We start from the raw sequence: 20,001 nt of genomic DNA, 5'->3' as shown, positions 1-20,001 counted from the left end.
GAGAGAGAGAAAGAGAATCTGAAGCATGCTTTGCGCTGTCAGTGAAAAGCCTGACGTGGGGCTCGAACCCACAAACTGTGAGATCATGACCAGAGCCAAAGTTGGATGCCCAACGCACTGAGCCACCCAGGTGCCCCTGTAAGCTCACTTTTAATGTTTGTGCTAATTTATGTAACTTACTTATACATTTTTTAAAATAATAGATGGGTCTTACATTTTGGAAAGCACATTTCAGGCCTCAGTAGGAATAAATATCCTTTCCCTGTCCTTTCACTGTGGTTTTAAAAGTAGTATCTTCTGGGGCGCCTGGGTGGCTCAGTCGGTTAAGCGTCCGGTTTCAGCTCAGGTCACGATCTCCTGGTCCGCGAGTTCGAGCCCCGTGTCGGGCTCTGGGCTGATGGCTCCGAGCCTGGAGTCTGCTTCCGATTCTGTGTCTCCCTCTCTCTCTGCCCCTCCCCCGTTCATGCTGTGTCTCTCTCTGTCTCAAAAATAAATAAACGTTAAATTTTTTTTTAAAGTAGTATCTTCTTTCTGTACATTATTATGCATTAATGTTGAAACTTTTTTCTTCAGACTTTTTTTGGTAAAATTCCAGTTTGAATATTTTCTATATGTAGCATATGTAATAAATCGCATCCTTTAATGAAAATATGGGGAAATTAGGATTGTATGATCTACTTTTTAGATTCTAAGAGTTGTAGTTAATGGAATAATAAAATAGGAAGTATATGTCATTCTCAGTAAGTAAGAAAAACATAGAAACCTTGTCTCTGGCTTTTTAAAGGAGCTATACTTCCCATGTTTTGTTTTTTCTTTTGTTTCTAGCTTTGTTCATCACTGGTCTGTTAGTTGAGACATCATCAGTGCTTTTTAGACCATACCCACATTTCCTTAGATAGCAATGAAAATTACATAGGGGATCTCCTGAAAGAAGGTAGCAATGTTGAGTGTGTTTAATTTTGATGGATACCTTCTTCATCCCTGGATTATTTATATTCCATTAGCAATTGATGGAGTCCAGTTTATCAAATTTTTTATGGCTCTTGCTTTTTGCAACCTAACAAACCTGTGCCTACCCCAAGGTCACAGATACTAAAAAAATTCTTCTGGAATTTTTTTAGTTGTAGGTTTCAGATTAGGTTTAAGGTCCATTTTGAGTTAACTTTTTAGATTTATTTTTGAGAGAGAGAGAGCCAGAGTGTGAATGGGGGAGGGGCAGAGAGAGAGGGAGACACAGAATCTGAAGCAGGCTTCAGGCTCTGAGCCGTCAGCACAGAGCCAGACGTGGGGCATGAACCCACAAACCGCAAGATCATGACCTGAGCTGAAGTCTGATGCTTAATCAACTTAGCCACGTGGGGGCTCCCATTTTGAGTTAATTTTTATGTGTGGTTTAACTGAAGGTTTTGTTTTGTTTTTGTTTTTAATGGCTGTCTAATTGATTTAGCATTGTATTTTGAAAATTTTTTCCTCTCCTATTGAATTGCCTTTGCCTTTGTTGAAAATCAATTAACCAAATCTGTGTGGGTCTGTTTCTGAGCACCCATTCTGTTCCATTGATGTGTGTGTCTATTCTTTTGTCAGGATCCCATGATCTTGATTACTATAGCTTGAAATTATTCTAAGCCTCAAAACCAGGTATAGTGAGTCCTCCAACTTTATTCTTATTTAAAGATTTTGCTTTGGTTATTTGAGATCCTTTGCATTTTTATATAAATTTTAGAATCACCTTGTCTGTTTCTTCTAAAAAAGCCAACTGGAATGTTGATTGGAATTGCATTGAATAGATATATCAGTTGATAATAATACCAACCTAACAATATTGAATCTTTCAATCCACAAATATAGTATTTATCTGTATTTATGTCACATTTAATTTCTCTAATCAGTGTTTTGTTGTTTTTAGTTATAGAAGTCTTGGACATCTTTTGTTGGATTTATTCCTAGGTATTTAATACTTTTGGCACTGCCATAAATAGAATTTTTAAAAATTTAATTTTCTAATATTTTGTTGTTAGTATGTAGAAAATAATTGATTTTTAAAACTATTAATCTTCTGGATTACTACTTTGCTATCTATCTTACTATCTTACTATCTTACTACTTTGCTAATAAATTCATTTATGAGTTCTAGCAGTTTCATGAGTTCTCTGGAATTTTCTACGTAAACAGTATCATCTACATGTAAAACAGTTTTATTTCTGTTCTAATTTTTCTACCTTTTATTTCTTTTTATTGCATTATTTCAGTGGCACTGACCTCTAGTATGATGTTGAATAAGTGATGAAAGTGAGCATTCAGAATACTGATCTTGGGAGAAGATGATTCAGCCTTTTACATTAAGTTTAATATTAGCTGTAGATTTTTTACAGCTATCCTTTATGAGTTTGAGGAAATTCCTACTAATATTAGCTTACTAAGAGATGTTTCAGAGTTTTTTTGTTTTGTTTTTGGTGGGGTTTTTTTTGTTTTTTTTGGGAGAGAGAGAGTGTGAGTGGGGGAGAGGGGCAGAGGAAGAGAGAGAGAATCTTAAGCAGGCTCTATGCTCAGCGCAGAGCTTAACATGGGGCTTGAATCCAGAACCCTGGGATCATGACCTGAGCTGAAATCAAGACACTCAACTGGCTGAGCCACCCACGTGTCCCTAAGCATTTTTAGTTGTAAATGAATATTTAATTTTGTCATGTGCTTTGCATCTTTTGAGATGATCATGTGGATTTTTTTCTTCTGTGGACTGTTAATATGTTGAATTATATTGGTGGAGTTTTGAATGTTCAGCCAACCTTGCATTCCTAGGATAAGTCTTACTTGGTCATGATGTATTATTACCCATTTTATATATTGTTAGATTCATTTTGGTAATGTTTTGTAAGCTTTTTTTTTTTTTGTATAAAATAAGGATGTTTGTCTGTAATTTTCTTTATTGTAGTACCTTTCTCAGGTTTTTGTTATTAGGGTTATGTTGTTTTCCTCAGACAAGTTGGGTAGTGCTCCCTTCTCCTATTTTTTGAAAATATTTGCATCATTTTGGTATTATTTCTTCCTTGAATGTGTGATAGAATTTATCAGTGAAATATTTTTTTTGGAGAGGATTTTTTTTTAGCATTCAACTTCTTTTATAGATATATGACTACCAAGATTTTCTGTTTTTTCTTGTGTCAATTTTATCATCTATCAGCAATTGACATTTAGTGGCATTCCAACAACACCACACTAAATCCTTTGAAAGGTTCAGAATCTTATAAAAAAAAATTTTTTTTTAATGTTTATTTTTGAGACAGAGAGAGACGGAGCATGAACAGGGGACAGTCAGAGAGAGAGGGAGACACAGAATCCAAGGCAGGCTCCAGGCTCTGAGCTGTCAGCACAGAGCCTGATGCGGGGCTTGAACTCACGGATGGTGAGATCATGACCTGAGCCGAAGTCGGACGCTTAACTGACTGAGCCACCCAGGCGCCCCAGGTTCAGAATCTTATAAAGAGAGAGACTATAATGGCTGTGGGCAGATTGTTGGAACTGAAGTGAGGTGAAAGCCAACTAGACATTCACTGGTATTTGGCTGGTATTCATTGGTACTTTGTCAGGTTTTCTAAGAATGACATAATCTTTTCATACCCCCCCTTTTTTTTTTCCTGTAAGAAGTTTTTCTCAAACTTGTGAAAGAAAAACATTTTCATGGACTGTCCTTAGCCCAGTGCTGCCTTAAGTCATTTTTGTCATAATGTTATTTAAATATGTATAAACATAAAATTTATGCTTATAGTTCTGAGACAGCTGTAAACCAAAATAATCACACAAATTCAACCAAAGTTAAACTATAAAACCAACATAAACTCAAATTAACATTAATGTGATAGGAAACCAGATTGGAGACAATATCTTTCTACTTTTATATCAGAAGCAGTGTAGTATGTTAATTTTAAGAGGATAGGCTCTGGAGAAAGACTAAGGTTCAAACTTTGGCTCTACCACTACTTTGTTCAAGTGACTTAGTTTACTTATTCATAAAATGAGGGTAATAATTTAGTTAATTTATTAGGAGTATTACTATAGTTAGGATATTGGTATGTCAAGTCTTAGAATAGTGCCTGGAAATTAATAATGTCCAATAAGTATTAGCTGTAATAATAATTAGTTTCATATTACTGAAACCTTAATGATTGGTGTTGGATTTAATAGTAGAATATCTGACTCTATATTTAATGGGTTTCTGATTTGGCTTTAATAGTATGAATCCTAATACATAGAATGTTTGCTTCCCTAAGTTAACATATAAAGTGTTGATAATAACTTTATAGCTTTGTTTGCAAATTTAGGGTAACCAGATCTCATACTTAACCTAAACTCTGCTAGTCAGGGCTCTTTGAGTTTGTTTTTAATCAAGTGTCACGTGATAACTCCTAATCCGTGTGCCTAATCCAATCATAGCCCATATGAATATGGGAAAATACTGTCTGAAGTTATTTTTAATTCTTGAAAATGTAGAAAAAGCATTGTTTTTCAGCATAGAGCTTATCATCAGACTGTTGAAGGAAATCAGTAGGTTCTTGAAAGGATTTATTTTTAGCACCTTGGAAATACCCTAATTGTCTTATTGATTCTATTTTTATTAAATTTAGAATATATTGCAGCATATTGATAGTTATTCCTTGGCAGCTTGGACTCAGTCCATTTAATTACCCATTTAATTATGCTCTCTTATAACTGTATTGGTTAACATTGGTTGCCTGGCTGAAATATATTAATAGTGATACTGGAAAAATATTTTCACTTTATCATACTCAAGAAAAGTTTAAGAGCCTCTTCATAAGATTGCTAGTGAATTTCAGAATGTAATAAAAGTGGCTTCTGATTACTGTCTATTGATTCTTAAAGGTTGGTTATTATAGAATTAAGTGGATAAGCTTTTAACAAAATTTGAAATTTTATCTACTTTGTCTTTTATTATAATTTTTTTTCCGGCTTGTGGGACCTTCAGTAAAGGTACTTATTTTACTACTGTAGCTTTTACTTATACAATAAGTTCTTTGGAGTTCTAAATGCTTATACAATTTTATGTTTGGAATCTGTCACATTTTTGTCTGTTTGAACTGTTACAACGTCCTTAGTCAAATATTGTGCCATAATGTATGTTATTTTCTTTCTATGAACATATATATTTATTTCAACTCCTTTTTATTTTCTCATTACCCTGTGACACTTAAAGTGGTATATTGCTTCACCATCACATATGCCATTTTCATGACGTCAAATCATGATTGCCTTTCATCTGAAAATTAATGCAAAAGAGAAGTTTTGTATTTATATCTGCTAAAAAGGAAACAGCATGAATGGGTTTCCCAACAAATTGGAAGTTGAATCATGTCACTTTAGGTGATTATGGACAATAATGTGAATATAGATGCAAAGGCAATACTCGGATGTAATGTGATTATTTAGATGACTCATGATATGCTTAAAATAATCATATTTTTATAGAATCAAAATAAAACATTTTGGAATAGAATTATAGACTTCCCAAGAATTTATTTGTGGAGTCCAGTCTGAGAAACAATTGTACTGGGGCATGGTGCAGAGAAATTGAAGGATTCTGCTCTGAGGTTCCAAAAACCAGAGATGATTGTTATTTTTTGTGTGTCAGGTAGTAGTTGAGTTCAGCTGTATGTAATTAAATACTCCAACAACAGTGGCTTAAGCAAGGTAAGGGGCTCATCTTTCCTTATGTAATAAAGAGTCCTAGATAGTCCAGAGTTGATGTCATGGCTTTATGATGTCAACAGGGACCCAACCTCCTTCTGGCTATTCTCTCCCATCTTTAAGTTCTTATTTCATGCTCCCATTATGGCCTCTATTGCCATATGGAGCTCCAACCATCATGTCCTTGTTCTAGTCGGGAAGAAAGAGAAGGACAAAGGGCAAAAGAAAAAAAGACAAAAACTGGACAAGTCTGTTTTTCAGAAGGCTTTCCCAAACCCCACTCAGTGGCTTTTTTTTTTTTTTAACACATTATTGCCCAGAACTGTGTTATATGACAATTCCTATTTCAAGGGACAATTCCTATTTCAATTCCTACTCCTATTAAATATAGACATTAAGAAACTTAAAAAACAAAAATAAAAAACGTCAGGCCTTCTTGCTTTATATGTGGGTGTGTGTGTGTGTTTATTTTTGAGAGAGAGAGCGCGTGAGCAGGGGAGGGGCAGAGAGAGAGGGGGACAGAGGATCCAAAGTGGGCTCCATGCTGATAGCAGCAAGCCCGGTGCAGGACTTGAACTCAAGAACCGTGAGATCATGACCTGAGCCAAAATCAGATGCTCAGCCAACTGAGACACCCAGGCGCCCCTTTCTTTTTTTTTAATTTTGTAATTTTAAGTTCAGTATAGTTAATGCAGTTTTATATTAGTGTTAGGTGTACAATATAGTGATTCAGCAATTTTGTACATTACTCAGTGCTCATTGTGTTAATTGTAGCAGTCTTTCTCTTTTCTCTGCATTTTTACTTTAAAGTTATATGAAACAAATAAAAATAAGTCCCTAAATTCCTAAAGTATGAAGGGAACATAAAGATCATATAGTCCTGACATTTTAGCTTAGAGGTAATCTATGATTTGTTTGAGGCCACAGACTCAGGTTCCAGGACTAGAATTGAAGTTCCCAACTCCTATGCCAATAACTGTTCTTTCCATTTACTGTGCTGCTTCTTAAAATCTGGTTGCTCATGTATTAGTCTTCTGTACACAAGACAGCTGTGGTTTGGTTATACCACTGGCAAGAAAATCCTCTGTTCCCTTCAGTGATTACAATAAAGTGATAGGAGGAGATTTCTTGTTTCTTATTTGAGGGTCTTTGAAAAAAGATTTTTTTTAATGTTTATTTATTTAGAGAGAGAAAGAGCTTGAGGAAGGGCGGGGCAGAGAAAGAGGTAGTGAGAAGCGTGATACGGGACTTGAACTCACAAACTGTGAGATCATGACCTGAGCCAAAATCAAGAGTCATATACTTAACTGACTGAGCCACCCAGGCACCCCTTTATTTGAGGGTCTTATGTGTTCACTTTGTTAGTGTTGATGGCACTGCCAGCATTTATATATTTATTCATTCATTCTTCATTCATTCACTCATCATTAACAGTAGATTATAAATTCTCAAGAGCAGGACCATATCGTATTAATCCCCAAGTAGGCCCTCATTGATGAATGCAAAATTATAGTTCCTGTCCTCAAGTAATTCTCAGTCATGTTTGGGAAACAGACAAGAATGTCAATGATAACAGTACAGAGATAACTCAGGAGATGATAGATGCACAAGTGAAAAGAATTTGAATACATTTTTGAGGCTGAAAGAAGTTCTGGAAAGACTTCAACAGGAGGTGGTCTCAAGTTCAGTTTTGAAAGGATTTTCCAGATGAATAAAGAAGAGGGCTGCATATCAAGACAAAGAACAAATTTTTAGAGGCCTAGTGGAGGGTGAGAAACTTTAGCGAAGAGGAGACCATAAAAAATGTGGGGAAATCCCATACTAGTAGGAAATGAGGTTTGAGAGGTTGGCTGTGGTCCTGACCACATCACAGAGGCCTCATAACATGTGAAAGTTTCACTTTACCTAACTCTACTGATGAGGTGCCATGGAGATTCAAATGTGCCCTTTTGTATGACCACCTGACATTATAGTTAGACCTTGGTACCTCAGTGCAGAGCCCACCTACACTGAGGCACCACTTGTTACTCACAGCTACAGATGAACAGGACCGACTAACCACACATCAAGATCCTTGTTCCTCCTTCTCCACGCCCCTCATCCCAGTTCTCCCCAGGATCTCCCTTTTACTTGACCTTTCTAATCACATGCAGACTCCACGTGCCCCATTTTACTTTTCTTGCCCATCATCTTGTCCTCACTCTTACCCAGCCAAGGACTCATAACAAGTGATTCTTTCTGAAGTCTGTCCAATAAAGAATAGTTTATTCCTGTTTGGTAGTTGGTTATCCTAGGGTGCCCAGGAGTCTCAGATGGTGGAACACACCAGACCCATCTTTTACCTCTAAATTGTGACATGAAAGGCAGTATTTCAGGAATTTCAGACAGCAAGGAGGCAGAAAGCCTGTTCCTAAGATTTGGTTAGAGTCCCGGCACCTGGCCCACCCATCCTTGCTTCTGATCTACAGACTGCCTGCAACCCAGATCCCAGCAGGTGCACTCTAGTGGCTCTCCTCCCAGTCCATTCTCCTTTCTCTATTAGACTTTTCTTCTGCACTTCAGCGTTTGATTCTTTCCTTGGACTCTTAGTTGCATCATTGCTTTCTGGTGCCCAGCAGAGGATTGACTTCCCTTCTGTAACTCATCCTAGAATGGATCTCAGCCTTTGTTGGTTCTGCCTTCAGTAATGAAGTTTCTGATGGCAGAGTGTAAAGTTGGAAGTGCATTTTCTTGGTTAATACAAATAATGCATACATTTTACTCTTAAGGGGCTGACTGAGCCTCTTTTTGTGACTTTGGAAGTAAAATGTACCATGACAAACCTCACCTCTTTTTTATTGCTTGTTTTTTTTTCTTTCCCACATTTTTTCTTATGCAGATATTACTTTTTATGTAGATATTATAACATTGAAGGAAACGGACAAAAATCTTCTTGTTTCACAGCCATAAGGCATCAACTGTTTTTTACTTTCCCCTGTATTCTCTTCCAGTCCCTGCCCATGTGCAGCAGTATTAACTAGATAAAGTTTTGAAGTGCATTTCTTTTTTATGCCACATGATCATAGTTCAAGGATATTGAAATGATGGAGATACGGGAATATCTTGGGTAATAATGGCTTCTTATTTTGATTATTTCCCTTTAGGAAAGACACTGCTGATCCTGTAACATGGAGGATTGCCTTCATACCTCATCTGAGAATCTGTCCAAATTGGTCAGCTGGGCCCACAGCCATGGGACCATTTGCAGCCTCATTCCAAACCTGAAACACTTGCTTTCAGAAGGTTCCCATGGGAACCTCACAGCAATGTGGGGCTGTAGTGCTGGCCATGCTTATCACTGGCCATTGACAGCTACTTGCAGAGCTGGGTCCCAAGAAAGGGTCTGTTTCCAGGATAACAGAAGTTTTAACTCTGATAGTCCCAGTATAATCGGAGTGCCCTCCGAGACACAAACTAGCCCTGTTGAAAGGTACCCTGGGAGACCAGTGAAAGCGAAGCTAGACTGTAATCGGACCAGAGACTCTTGTGACTTCTCTTATTGCAGTGAGCCCTCTGAACTGGATGAAGCTGTTGAAGAATATGAAGATGAAAACACCCTGTTTGACATGGTTTGTGAGTCTTCTGTTACAGATGAGGATAGTGACTTTGAACCCCAAACCCAAAGGCCTCAAACCATTGCTCGAAAAAGGCCTGGAATAGTTCCATCTTCTCTCCATTCCAGCTCCCAAGCTCAAATGGTTGATGAATGCAGCAATGATGTCATCATTAAGAAAATCAAACAAGAGATTCCCGAGGATTATTACATTGTGGCGAATGCAGAGCTGACTGGAGGGGTAGACGGACCAGCCCTGTCATTGACACAGATGGCAAAACCCAAGCCTCAGAGTCATGCTGGTCCCTCTTGTATAGGGTCTGCTAAGCTGATTCCCCATGTAACATCTGCCATCAGCACAGAGCTGGACCCACATGGTGCGTCTGCATCCCCCTCTGTGATGTCCAGACCGATCGTCCAGAAGACTGCCAGGGTATCTCTGGCTTCACCAAACAGAGGACCTCCCAGTGCCCATGGCACAAACCAGCAGGTGGCCATGCAGATGCCTGTGAGCACTTCCCATCCTAATAAACAGATCAGCATCCCTTTGTCTGCCCTGCAACTGCCTGGACAAGATGACCAAATTGCTTCTGAAGAGTTCCTGCCCCATCTGCCCAGCCAGGTCTCCTCTTGTGAGGTAGCTCTTTCTCCCTCAGTTAACACAGAGCCAGAAGTGAGCTCCAGTCAGCAGCAGCCCCCAGTTGCTCCAACCATAACCACTGAGGCCACAGCACAGTGCATACCAGGTATGGCACATGAGGTGACAGAGAGTCCCTCATCCATGTACGTCAGAGAATTCTGCGCCGTCAACACTTATGAAACCATTGGCTCAGTTTGCTAGAATTCAGGCCTTTATTATTCTCAGAAAGATAGAAATAATGAAATATATGACATCCAGGTGTTACTCTAAAGGAAATTCATCTGAATTAAGGCCATCCATCCAGTCAGTGTACCTCAGGGCTGAGAGGACAGCTGTAGGATTGTGCTGTTGCTATTGCATGGCTAGATTTAAGGTTTGTGTCTGATCTTAAGCTGAACTTTATATAGCAGAGTTATCTTTGAAAAAAAAATTGTCTCCTATCAGTATCAAAGTATTTGATTGCTGTTTGAAGCCAAAAATGATGTTGGGTTAGACAAATAATGACAATAGAACTGGCGCTTTTCCTTTATTATTTGTCTGAACCATCTTGGCATTTCTATTCATTTTAGTTGGTGTGGCAGTTTAGAACAAGGTTTTTAAAAAGCAATAAATAATTCTAGAAGAAATATTTTATCTTTTATCTCATAATTTAAAATAACTTGCATTCCTGGAATACATGGGCCTAATTCAGCAGATGAGAGGGGAGGGAAATAATCATATGAGGTCTCTGTTATTCTGATATTCTGATATTCTGTAATTCTCACGTTCAGTTCTTATTTAATCTGGGATATTATTATATAAAGGGGGCTTGAGTGTCGCGTGTTTGGATCCATTATTCAAATCTAATAGGCCAGAAGTAGAAACATGGATAAGGATGACAGATATGTAGAACAGAGAGTAGAGAAAGCAGAAATTTGTGGTACATTTTGGTTTCATTTTAATTCCTCTCAAGGAAGTCCTGTATTTTGGGAAAAGTCTCCTAGAATCCTGTGGTACCTGTGCCTTTACCCAATTTATGATTTTCCTGCGATAGCCCTGGTGTTATTAATAAAATACACAATGAAAATATTCATATCCTGACTAAGAATTAGGCTTTTCAGTTTATTCACTTTTTCTTCTTTTTAAAGTAACAGCTTTATCAAGATATAATTCACATACCATAAAATACACTCTTTTAAAGTATACAGTCCAGTGGCTTCAGGTATATTTACAGAGTTGTGCAGCCATTACCACTATATAACTCAAAACCCTGTCATCACCCCAGAAAGGAGCCCATACTTATCAGCAGTCTCTCTTTCCCTCCTCCCAACCCATCAACCACTAATCTACTTTATGTCTCTATGGATTTGTCTTTTGTGCTCATTTCATGTAAATGGAATCATATCGTGTGGCCTTTTGTGACTGCCTTCTTGCAATTAGCTACTTTTTTAAATGTTAATTTATGTTGTAGCATGTATCAGGATTTCTTTTTATTACCAAATAGTACTTCATTATATGGATATACCTTATTTTGTTTTCCTATTCATCAGCTGGTGGGCATTTAGGTTGTTTTTATTTTGGGGCTGTCATGAGTAATACTGTTAATAACATTCATATACAAGTTTTTGTGTGGACATATAATTTCATTTCACTTGGGCAACTACCTAGAAGTGTAATTGCTGGGTGTATGATAACTCTATGCTTAATTTTTTGAGGAACTGCCAAACTGTTTTCCAAAGTACCTCCGCCATAACAATATGGTCTTTGGCTAATCCTGGCATAATTTAGACACGTTATTTTTATTAGGCTGGTGAAGTATTTGTACTAGGTAGGAAATCTGACTCTTGATACATATAGGATATAAGTAGTAGTACTTTTTCACTTAAATAAATAGTTGTATCTAGTTTATTTGTGTCCCCTCCCCCCCTTTTTTAATATAAATTAGGAGACTTGGCCTGACAGAGTTTTCTGCATTCCCACTTAATTTATATTTGAGGGTAGAATTCAGAAATGTATTTTGCACAGTGGTCCAGTATACCAAAACAGCTTAGTAAGACTGTTGTATTACATATCCTTCCATGAACTTACCCAGCATCCTTCCGCTAATGTACCACAGCTTAGTAATTGTATTATCCCCTCCACTAACTTACCCCAGATTTTCTTGTATCTGCCTAGTGGATAAGGAATGAAACATCAAGGCTCTTTACTAAATAAAATATGAATATTTTATTATATAATTGTTTTTGAAAAGAAATTCAGCCTATTTGAAAAAAATATTTTAATCTATTTATTTTTATATAGATTACATTCTCTTAGGCTTTTTTTCTTTTCTTAATGAAATTGTATTTTTTTATAATAGCTATAAAAGCAGGTATGGCCAAGTACAGCACATAATGAATACAATTGTAAACTGTGATTTAGCTTTACTCTAGCAAGGAGAATTGGTTTGGCTTGGAATTGAACCTTTAAGAAAAACAGTATAAAGAACTGGTAATGGGAATTTCCTAAGGAATCATTTTGATGTTTTTTTGATCCGTTGTTCTTTGGAAGGATATTATATTGCTAAGATATCATTAGCTAAAGAAACACTATTTGTACTGGAAACATCACTGGAACAAATAATCTGATTGACATTTTTCTTTTGTGAACGTTACGTAGACTTAAATTTACCATTGTTCTATAGAGCCCAATTAGGCTCTGTGCTCTAACGCTTTTATTTACTTGTTTTGCATATTTATTGCAGTGGGTAGTCTTTATTCTAAACATAGATTTTTTTTAAATTTAGAATTCAGCACATCCAAATGTATGCGAATGATTATGTACAGATGGACCTTACTCAGTTAATATATAAAGTGTACTTGGGACTAAGCAAAGAAGAAAGCTTTTGAAAAGAACTTGCTGTAAGCAAAATCAGGTACTCTTCTTAAGAAAACAGATGTTGTATAACCTGGAGTTCTTATCAGATCATTGTAGAAATACTGCATATCTTTGAATAATATTTTTAAAATAAATAATCTGACAAATGACTATTGAGTCAACCAAAAACAAAGAGAAATTGTCTCATTTTACTTAGTTTTACTGATGCTATTTAAATTGTATTCTCCTAGTGTAAAGTCATCCTTATTTATGTTCAAAATTAAACAACCAAAGTGATAAAATGTTAATCAAGGTATGGATAAAATTATTTTCATACCAACCCTGTTATACTGTTCAACCCAAATCTTAGCAAACAGTAATGAGGAAAGAGGACATATATTATTAAAAGAATTATTAACTATCTCCCAGTGGCTTAGTTTCCATTACATTTTGAGGTTTTTAAATGTAAATTTGGGGCATTTGTTATAAATTTAAATCTCTATTGCATTGTGAGTTGGGTTTTTATGTGCATATTTCTCAAATACACACACACACACACGACTTACTTTATGATTTTGTACAAGGACCCCTTTTATTAATCAGCTTTTTCCCCAGAAGTTTTATAGTAGCAAGCAATCAACTTTTTCTTATCGGATTTATAATATATGTGTGTTTTTCTCTTGAAAATACACATCTTGGAGCACATGGTGGCTCAGTTGGTTAGGCTTCTGGCTCTTGATTTCAGCTCAGGTCATGATATCACATTTCCTGAGTTTGGGCCCTGCGTTGGGCTCTGTGCTGACAGTTTGGAGCCTGCTTGGGATTCTCTGTCCCTCTCTCTGTCCCTGTCTCTGTCTCTGTCTCTCTCTCTCTCTCTCTCTCTCTGCCTCTCTGCTCCTCCCCTGCTCACTCCTTCTCTCAAAAATAAAGAAATAAACATTAAAAGAAAGAAAATACACATCTTTAGTTTTTTCTAATAAATCATATGTTCTATATATATATCGGAAATATTAACTCAGTCTATTTTTTTTAAGTTTTTATTTATTTATTTTGAGAGAGAGCACACAAGTGGCGGGTGGGCGCAGAGAGAGAGAAAGGGAGAGAATCCCAAGCAGGCTCCACACTATTAGCATAGAGCCTGATGCGGGGCTTGAACTCACGAACTGCGAGATCGTGACCTGAGCCAGAACTAAGAGTTGGAGGCTTAACTGAGTCACCTAGGCACCTCTCTCATAGTCTATTTTGTACATTGGAAATACATTTCTCTCTTTACTGTTAAAGTAATTTTGGTATAATTAAAGTAAGTTTGTTGATGGCATTTTTTAAGATGGATTTTCTTAATTTTTATGAAGGTTAATCTTTTTAGCCTTTATTTAGCTATCATCTTTTCTGCCTTTGGTTATTTTGCTAAGGATGTCCTTTCCCTCCCTTGAGTCAGATAACTACCTGTATTTTACTCTGGTTCTTTTTTGGTCCCCCGCAACCCCATCCTGTCTCCTTTGTTTTTTTTACCTTTAACTCTGCAGTTAGAATATATTTTGGATTGGAACCTCACTTCATTATTTTTGCAGTTAGATGTTTCAGCATCATTCATTAAATAATTCCTGTTTATATATCACATTTTTGTTTATAATTGGGTCTGTTTGTAGATTTTCAATCCTGTTGTTGATCTCTTTTTCTTCTAATTTTTTATTATTTGAGTATTTTTTTTTTTTAAGATTTTTTTTAAAAGTAATCTCTGCACCCAACACAGGGCTTGGACTTAAAACCCTGAGATCAGTAGTCACTCACTCCACCAACTGAACTAGCTAGGTTCTCCACTATTTGATTATATCTTATACAAAACAAAATGCATTCATAGAAAAAGAAGAGTATAATTTAAAGTATTGAATAGAATAGAATAGTATAATTTAAAGTATTTAATAGAATTTAGTAAGTTTTTTGTTTCTTAGATTTTTTTTTTTGGGTGGGGAGAGAGATCATGAGTGGGGGAGAGGGACAGAGGGAGAAAGAGAACCCCAAGCTGGAACCCAGCTCGGGCCCTGATCCCATGACCCTGGGATCATGACCTGAGCCAAAACCAAGAGTCCAACGCTTAACTGAGTGAGCCACCTAGTGCCCCAAGTTTAATAAGCTTTTAAAATGATTAAGTCATATATTCTAGTTATTTGGTCTGTGTTTACATGCATAAACAGTGATTTTTCTTGTCAAAAACAAAAAACCTGAGTTAAGTTAAAAGAGAATAAATTGCTTTATAGTCCAAGGACATATCTTGAAACAAGCTTTTATGCAATGGTCAAATGATGTCTAGTTTCTTTCTTGCTATTTCTCACCCTTAGCTTCCTTGGTATTAGCTCTACCTGTAGATATTTGATTCCTGCATTGTCCCTAAGGTGATTGCCAAGTGCTGCTAAGATTGATGTTTTGCAGTAGACTGTGCCTTTGTCACAGCATTCCCCTTAACCCCTGAATCAGTCTTTGGAGCATCACGCCCCCAACAGGAAATGGTATTGAGGCCAGTTCTACACAAACCACATAGCTATGTGTAGAGGTTGGATGGGGGTATTCTTCCAAGGACATTCATTCTAGGTACTAATCTTGAAAGGGGCAGCAAACCAGTAGGTAAGTAAGTAGGTACTTACTACTATTTGTGTGTATTTTTGTTTTTGTTTTGAGCACTTAAAAGTTTTTTGTTTGTTTATTTATTTATTTTTAATGTTTATTTTTGAGAGAGAGCTGAGCTGTCAGCACGGAGCCCAATGTGGGGCTTGAACTCTCACAAACTGCAAGATCGTGACCTGAGCCAAAGTAGGATGCTTAACTGACTGAGCCACCCAGGTGCCCTTGAGCACTTAAGTTTTTTTTAATGTGGGCAGATAGGAGGATTCAAGGACAGGATATACTAGAACAGTGTTCTAACATAAGGGGTAGAAACATATATGAATATGTATGCTTGTGTGTGTCTGTATATGCATATGTATACATACATATCCATGATATTATATATATTTTCTTATTCCACAAGAAATATATGCCTCTTCTTGCAAGATAGGACAAGACTAAATATGTTTTCTTAGCCACACCCTTTTCTGTGCCTTCCTGCAGGAAAACCTGAGACATAAATTCTGAAAGATAAGGGAGGGAGAGTAAACATTCAGGCTCAGTTTTATGCCATCATTTCCCTCCTTATCACAGGATGCTTATCTGAGGATTGATAAGTCAGGCAGTGCTGGGCATTGAGATAGTAGAGCCTGGCCATTCAGAGTTTGGAATCAGACATGCCTAGCTCGATTCTCACCCCTACCTCCTGCTGGCCTTGTGAAATTAGCTGTCATTTCATTTTCCTAAGACTGTTTTCTCATTTGTAAAGTAATAATAGTGCCTGTCTTATAGGATTGTTTGAGGACCAAATGCAAAAATATAGGTTAAAGAGAATACCTGACATATAATAAACACTCAGCAAATAAGTTTCTACCATTACTAATATTTTTATTTTCATTATCATCATCATTGTTGCCATTATTAGGCTGTGCTCAATACTCTTTAAGTAATGAGGTAGATTCCGATGTTATGCAATTACATCCATTCATCTTCTAAAAAATGTTCCATGGACCAGTATTACCAGCATCAGCTGGAAGCTTAGAAGAAGTGCAGAATCTATGGTCCTACCCCAGACCTAAAGAATCAAAATTTGCATTTTAATAAGATCTCCACATAACCTGTATGCACATTGAAGCTTAAGAAGCAGTGATACAGGGAATGCAGGGCCCATATTATGGGGCACATTGTTATTCCATCCAGCCACCCAGTAACTGAACACTCTTGCTGTGTGAGAGAATTCCCTCTGTGCATCTGCATTTCCCCATTGGAGAGGCCAAAAACATGGTTCCAAGTTTGTATTTCAATGAGGGCACAGTCTTGTGACCTTAGGCTTTGTCAGTCAAATGCACTCACACCAGACTCCAATTAGAAGTACCTAGACAGATACCATATGTTTTCACTCTTAGGTGGATCCTGAGAAACTTAACAGAAACCCATGGCGGAGGGGAAGGAAAAAAAAAAAAAAAAAAAAGAGGTTAGAGTGGGAGAGAGCCAAAGCATAAGAGACTCTTAAAAACTGAGAACTGAGGGTTGATGGGGATGGGAGGGAGGGAGGGTAGTTGAGGGGTATTGAGGAGGACACCTTTTGGGATGAGCACTGGGTGTTGTATGGAAACCAATTTGACAATAAACTTCATATATTGAAAAAAAAAGTACCTAGAAGAATCTATTTTGCAAATGCAAATCTTGCCATTTCTAGAGGTAGCAGAAGCAGCATCCCTGCAGTGGTTTCAGCCTTAGAGGCCCGTTGTTGGAGTTTGGTGGCTTCATGACATCTACCAGAGCAAATCTGTGTTGGGTCAGAGAGTTTTTTGTGGATTCCTGCAAACCTGATTTACTGGTATTCTAGGAAACTCTGTGGCCCTTATTAAATTCTTTTCTGCCGAACCTCACTAGATTGGGCTTTCATTGTTCTAAACAAAGAATCTGGAGGCATATAACCTCTAAACCTAGGAAATGTTGCATGAAAAATAAAATAATTTTCTTTTTGTCACTAGGTTTGTATTTTCAGCTAAAATTAATGGCATCCCTTTGGTAAGTAACCACTGATACCAGGATGGACTGTATCATATGATATCTTGTTGTACAAATTGTACAAACAATCAATAGGATGGTGAGGGGAGAGATAGCTTCTCCTCACACTAAATCTTCCCTTCCTTCCAGTGGGAGTTTTTGCTGGAATGTGTCCCTTGTTGGGAAGTGGTTGGAAGCACAGATTAACATATTCCCTGAACCTAGAATGGGGGAAGGAGGTACTTAGTACTTTTGCTTTCAGCTACGGACTTTATTTAAAGGGCAGTTCTGGGAAATGAGAGAAATCCCAGTTGGAACTTCTTACCATTATGTTAAATATTGGTTGAAAGTTAATTTCGAGTTATTAGTTTTTTCTTAGGTGTACCTTTTTCCACACTAATTCACATGATACTATTTTCTGAAATGATCTATTTTATTTCTTAAGTTGGTACCTCTGACAAAGGGATTGAATAGCAAAATCACCTGGAGGTAGCCCAAATAAGGAGGATTAAGAAAATCTGGACATTGACTTTTTTTTAATTGCCTCATATATTTCATTTATTCCTTCTTCCATTTCTTTCTCTCCTTGTATAATTTTGCCCTTGAGTTGCCATTGGTAGTAGTGGTAATGTCAAAAGTTTTGTAAGATCTGGTGAAGAGGAGTAAGCTTTATTTCATTAGGTCTTTGAGAAGAAAGTTAATGAACTAGATATGTATCTAATTTATTGTGTTCTCCACACAGTACCCTTCTCTCCAGTCCTAGTGCCTTGCAAGTAGCATGAGTGTGGTCATTATATTAGTAATTTCTTGACCTCAAGTATATAACTTAGGGAAAAATTACGTACCTGGGTACAGGAGTTTCTGGGGCTCACTGCTTGATGCTAGCAACATCATCTAAGAAGCAAGAGCCTTGTTTCATTCCTCTCTTCACCTAATTGGACAGTGGATTGCATGTCCACAGGAAGAGAGGGCAAGTCAAAACATTGATGAAATTATAGGCCTCTAATGTGTTACTGAATACTGTGAACCTTTTCAGATCTGTACCATCAGCCGCCCTTCCCTTAGCCTGTTAGATGCCACCTTCCACCCCTCTCCTGAGTATCACAGTCTGATTGTTTCTCCACTTGAAGATCACCAGCTCTTGATTTTCCTACTTGAGTGTCATAGGATCACTTCTCCTCTACCTAGGTGTTGGAAAGCCCTTCCTCCCCAACTGATGAAAGGGCAGTTCTCAGAGTGGAGTGGTGGGGGTTGTCTTAGGTTTTATCACGCATAGTAGAAAGCTTATAATAATGAGTTTTAAGGATCTGGGGTTGGTGGTCTTTAGCTCCTGGCTGGTAAGCACTCCCCTCCTTCCTTCCTGCAGTGTAGTTCTTTGAAAAGAGAAAAGACTTGGTTTTAAATTAGTAATTTCTAGTTTTATTTTCTACACTGGCAATAGGGGAGGTGTGTGTGGGGATCATTCTGTTAAAAAAAATGACAGTATTTTCATGTCTTTCCAAAGTATTTAGGTTTTTATAAAGACAGTTTTACTAAGGCAGAAAACTCATTATAACTTACAGTATATAACTTACATACATCTTATTATAAAGCTATAATAATTAAAATGGAATGATCTGACATAAAGATAGACAAGTAGAGCAGAACAGGATAGAGAGCCTAGAAACCCACTTACACATAAATAGGAACTGTATGTGAAAGAGATGGCATCTCAGATTAGTGGGAAAAGGGTGGACCAGTCAGTGAATAGTATTGGACATTTGGTCACGTATGTGGAACAAAATAAAATTGGGTCCTCACCTTACATCAGACATGAAAATAAATTTCATTTAAAGATCTAAATGTGGAATTATAAACTTAAAACTATCTAAAGGAAATCCTGCAAAATAGCCTTGATGTTAGGAAGAATTTTTAAAACATGGCACAAAAAAGACACAAACCATAAAGGAAAAGATTGGAAATGCTAACAGCTTTAAGGTAAAAGTCTTAAAGTAAAAGTCTTAGCTGACACAAGGGATATCATAAACAAAGTTAAAAGATAAGCAACCATCTGTGAGATGAGTTTAATGTGCATAACCAAAAATATTTATACAGATAATATATATAAAGAACTGCCACAAATCAGTAGGAAAAAGGTCAAATAATCCAGTAGGGAAATGAAAAAAGGAACTGAAGAAGCACTTCTAATAAGAGGAAACCCATTTAGTTAGTAAACATGAAAAATGCTCAACCTCACTGGTAATCAAAGGGACACAAGACAACAACGAGGTACAGAAAGGCAAAAATTATTAACTATCCGAAGTGTTGTTGAAAGTATGGAAAAATGGGAACATGGTTGTGGGAATATAAATTAGTACAACCATTTTGGAGAACAGTTTGTAATATTTAATAAAATTAAAGATATGCAGAACATCCAACCTAGGAATTCAATATCTAGGTATTTGCCCTAGAGAAATATCCATAGATAGACAAAGAGAAAGAGGGAAGGATGGATGTACAGGAGTGTACATTGCAACTTTGTGATAACAAGTTAAAAAAAATGTTTGACAATGTCAGTGTCTATCAAGAGAGAAATTGTATATATAATTTTTAATTTTTTTTGACTATTATTTATTTTTGAGAG

The 20,001-nt window shown here is 36.9% G+C and overlaps 1 protein-coding gene across 3 annotated transcripts in view; it reads left to right on the top strand.

Annotated features, from left to right (window-relative positions):
• The window catches only part of KIAA1958 (KIAA1958 ortholog), a 152,554-nt gene that overhangs the window by 61,497 nt on the left and 71,056 nt on the right, over positions 1-20,001 (top strand). For all 3 annotated transcript variants that reach the window (XM_027034838.2, XM_053204784.1, XM_053204783.1), the window contains exon 2: positions 8,841-10,035. In XM_027034838.2, coding sequence (XP_026890639.1) covers positions 8,865-10,035 — 1,171 coding nt within the window. In that variant the 5' untranslated portion in view covers positions 8,841-8,864. The remainder of the gene's footprint in view (positions 1-8,840; positions 10,036-20,001) is intronic.

Source organism: Acinonyx jubatus, chromosome D4 (assembly GCF_027475565.1).
Source record: "Acinonyx jubatus isolate Ajub_Pintada_27869175 chromosome D4, VMU_Ajub_asm_v1.0, whole genome shotgun sequence".
NCBI classification, from domain to species: domain Eukaryota; kingdom Metazoa; phylum Chordata; class Mammalia; order Carnivora; family Felidae; genus Acinonyx; species Acinonyx jubatus.
Note: the sequence above shows the minus strand (reverse complement) of the source record. Positions and strands in the feature narration are given on the sequence as shown.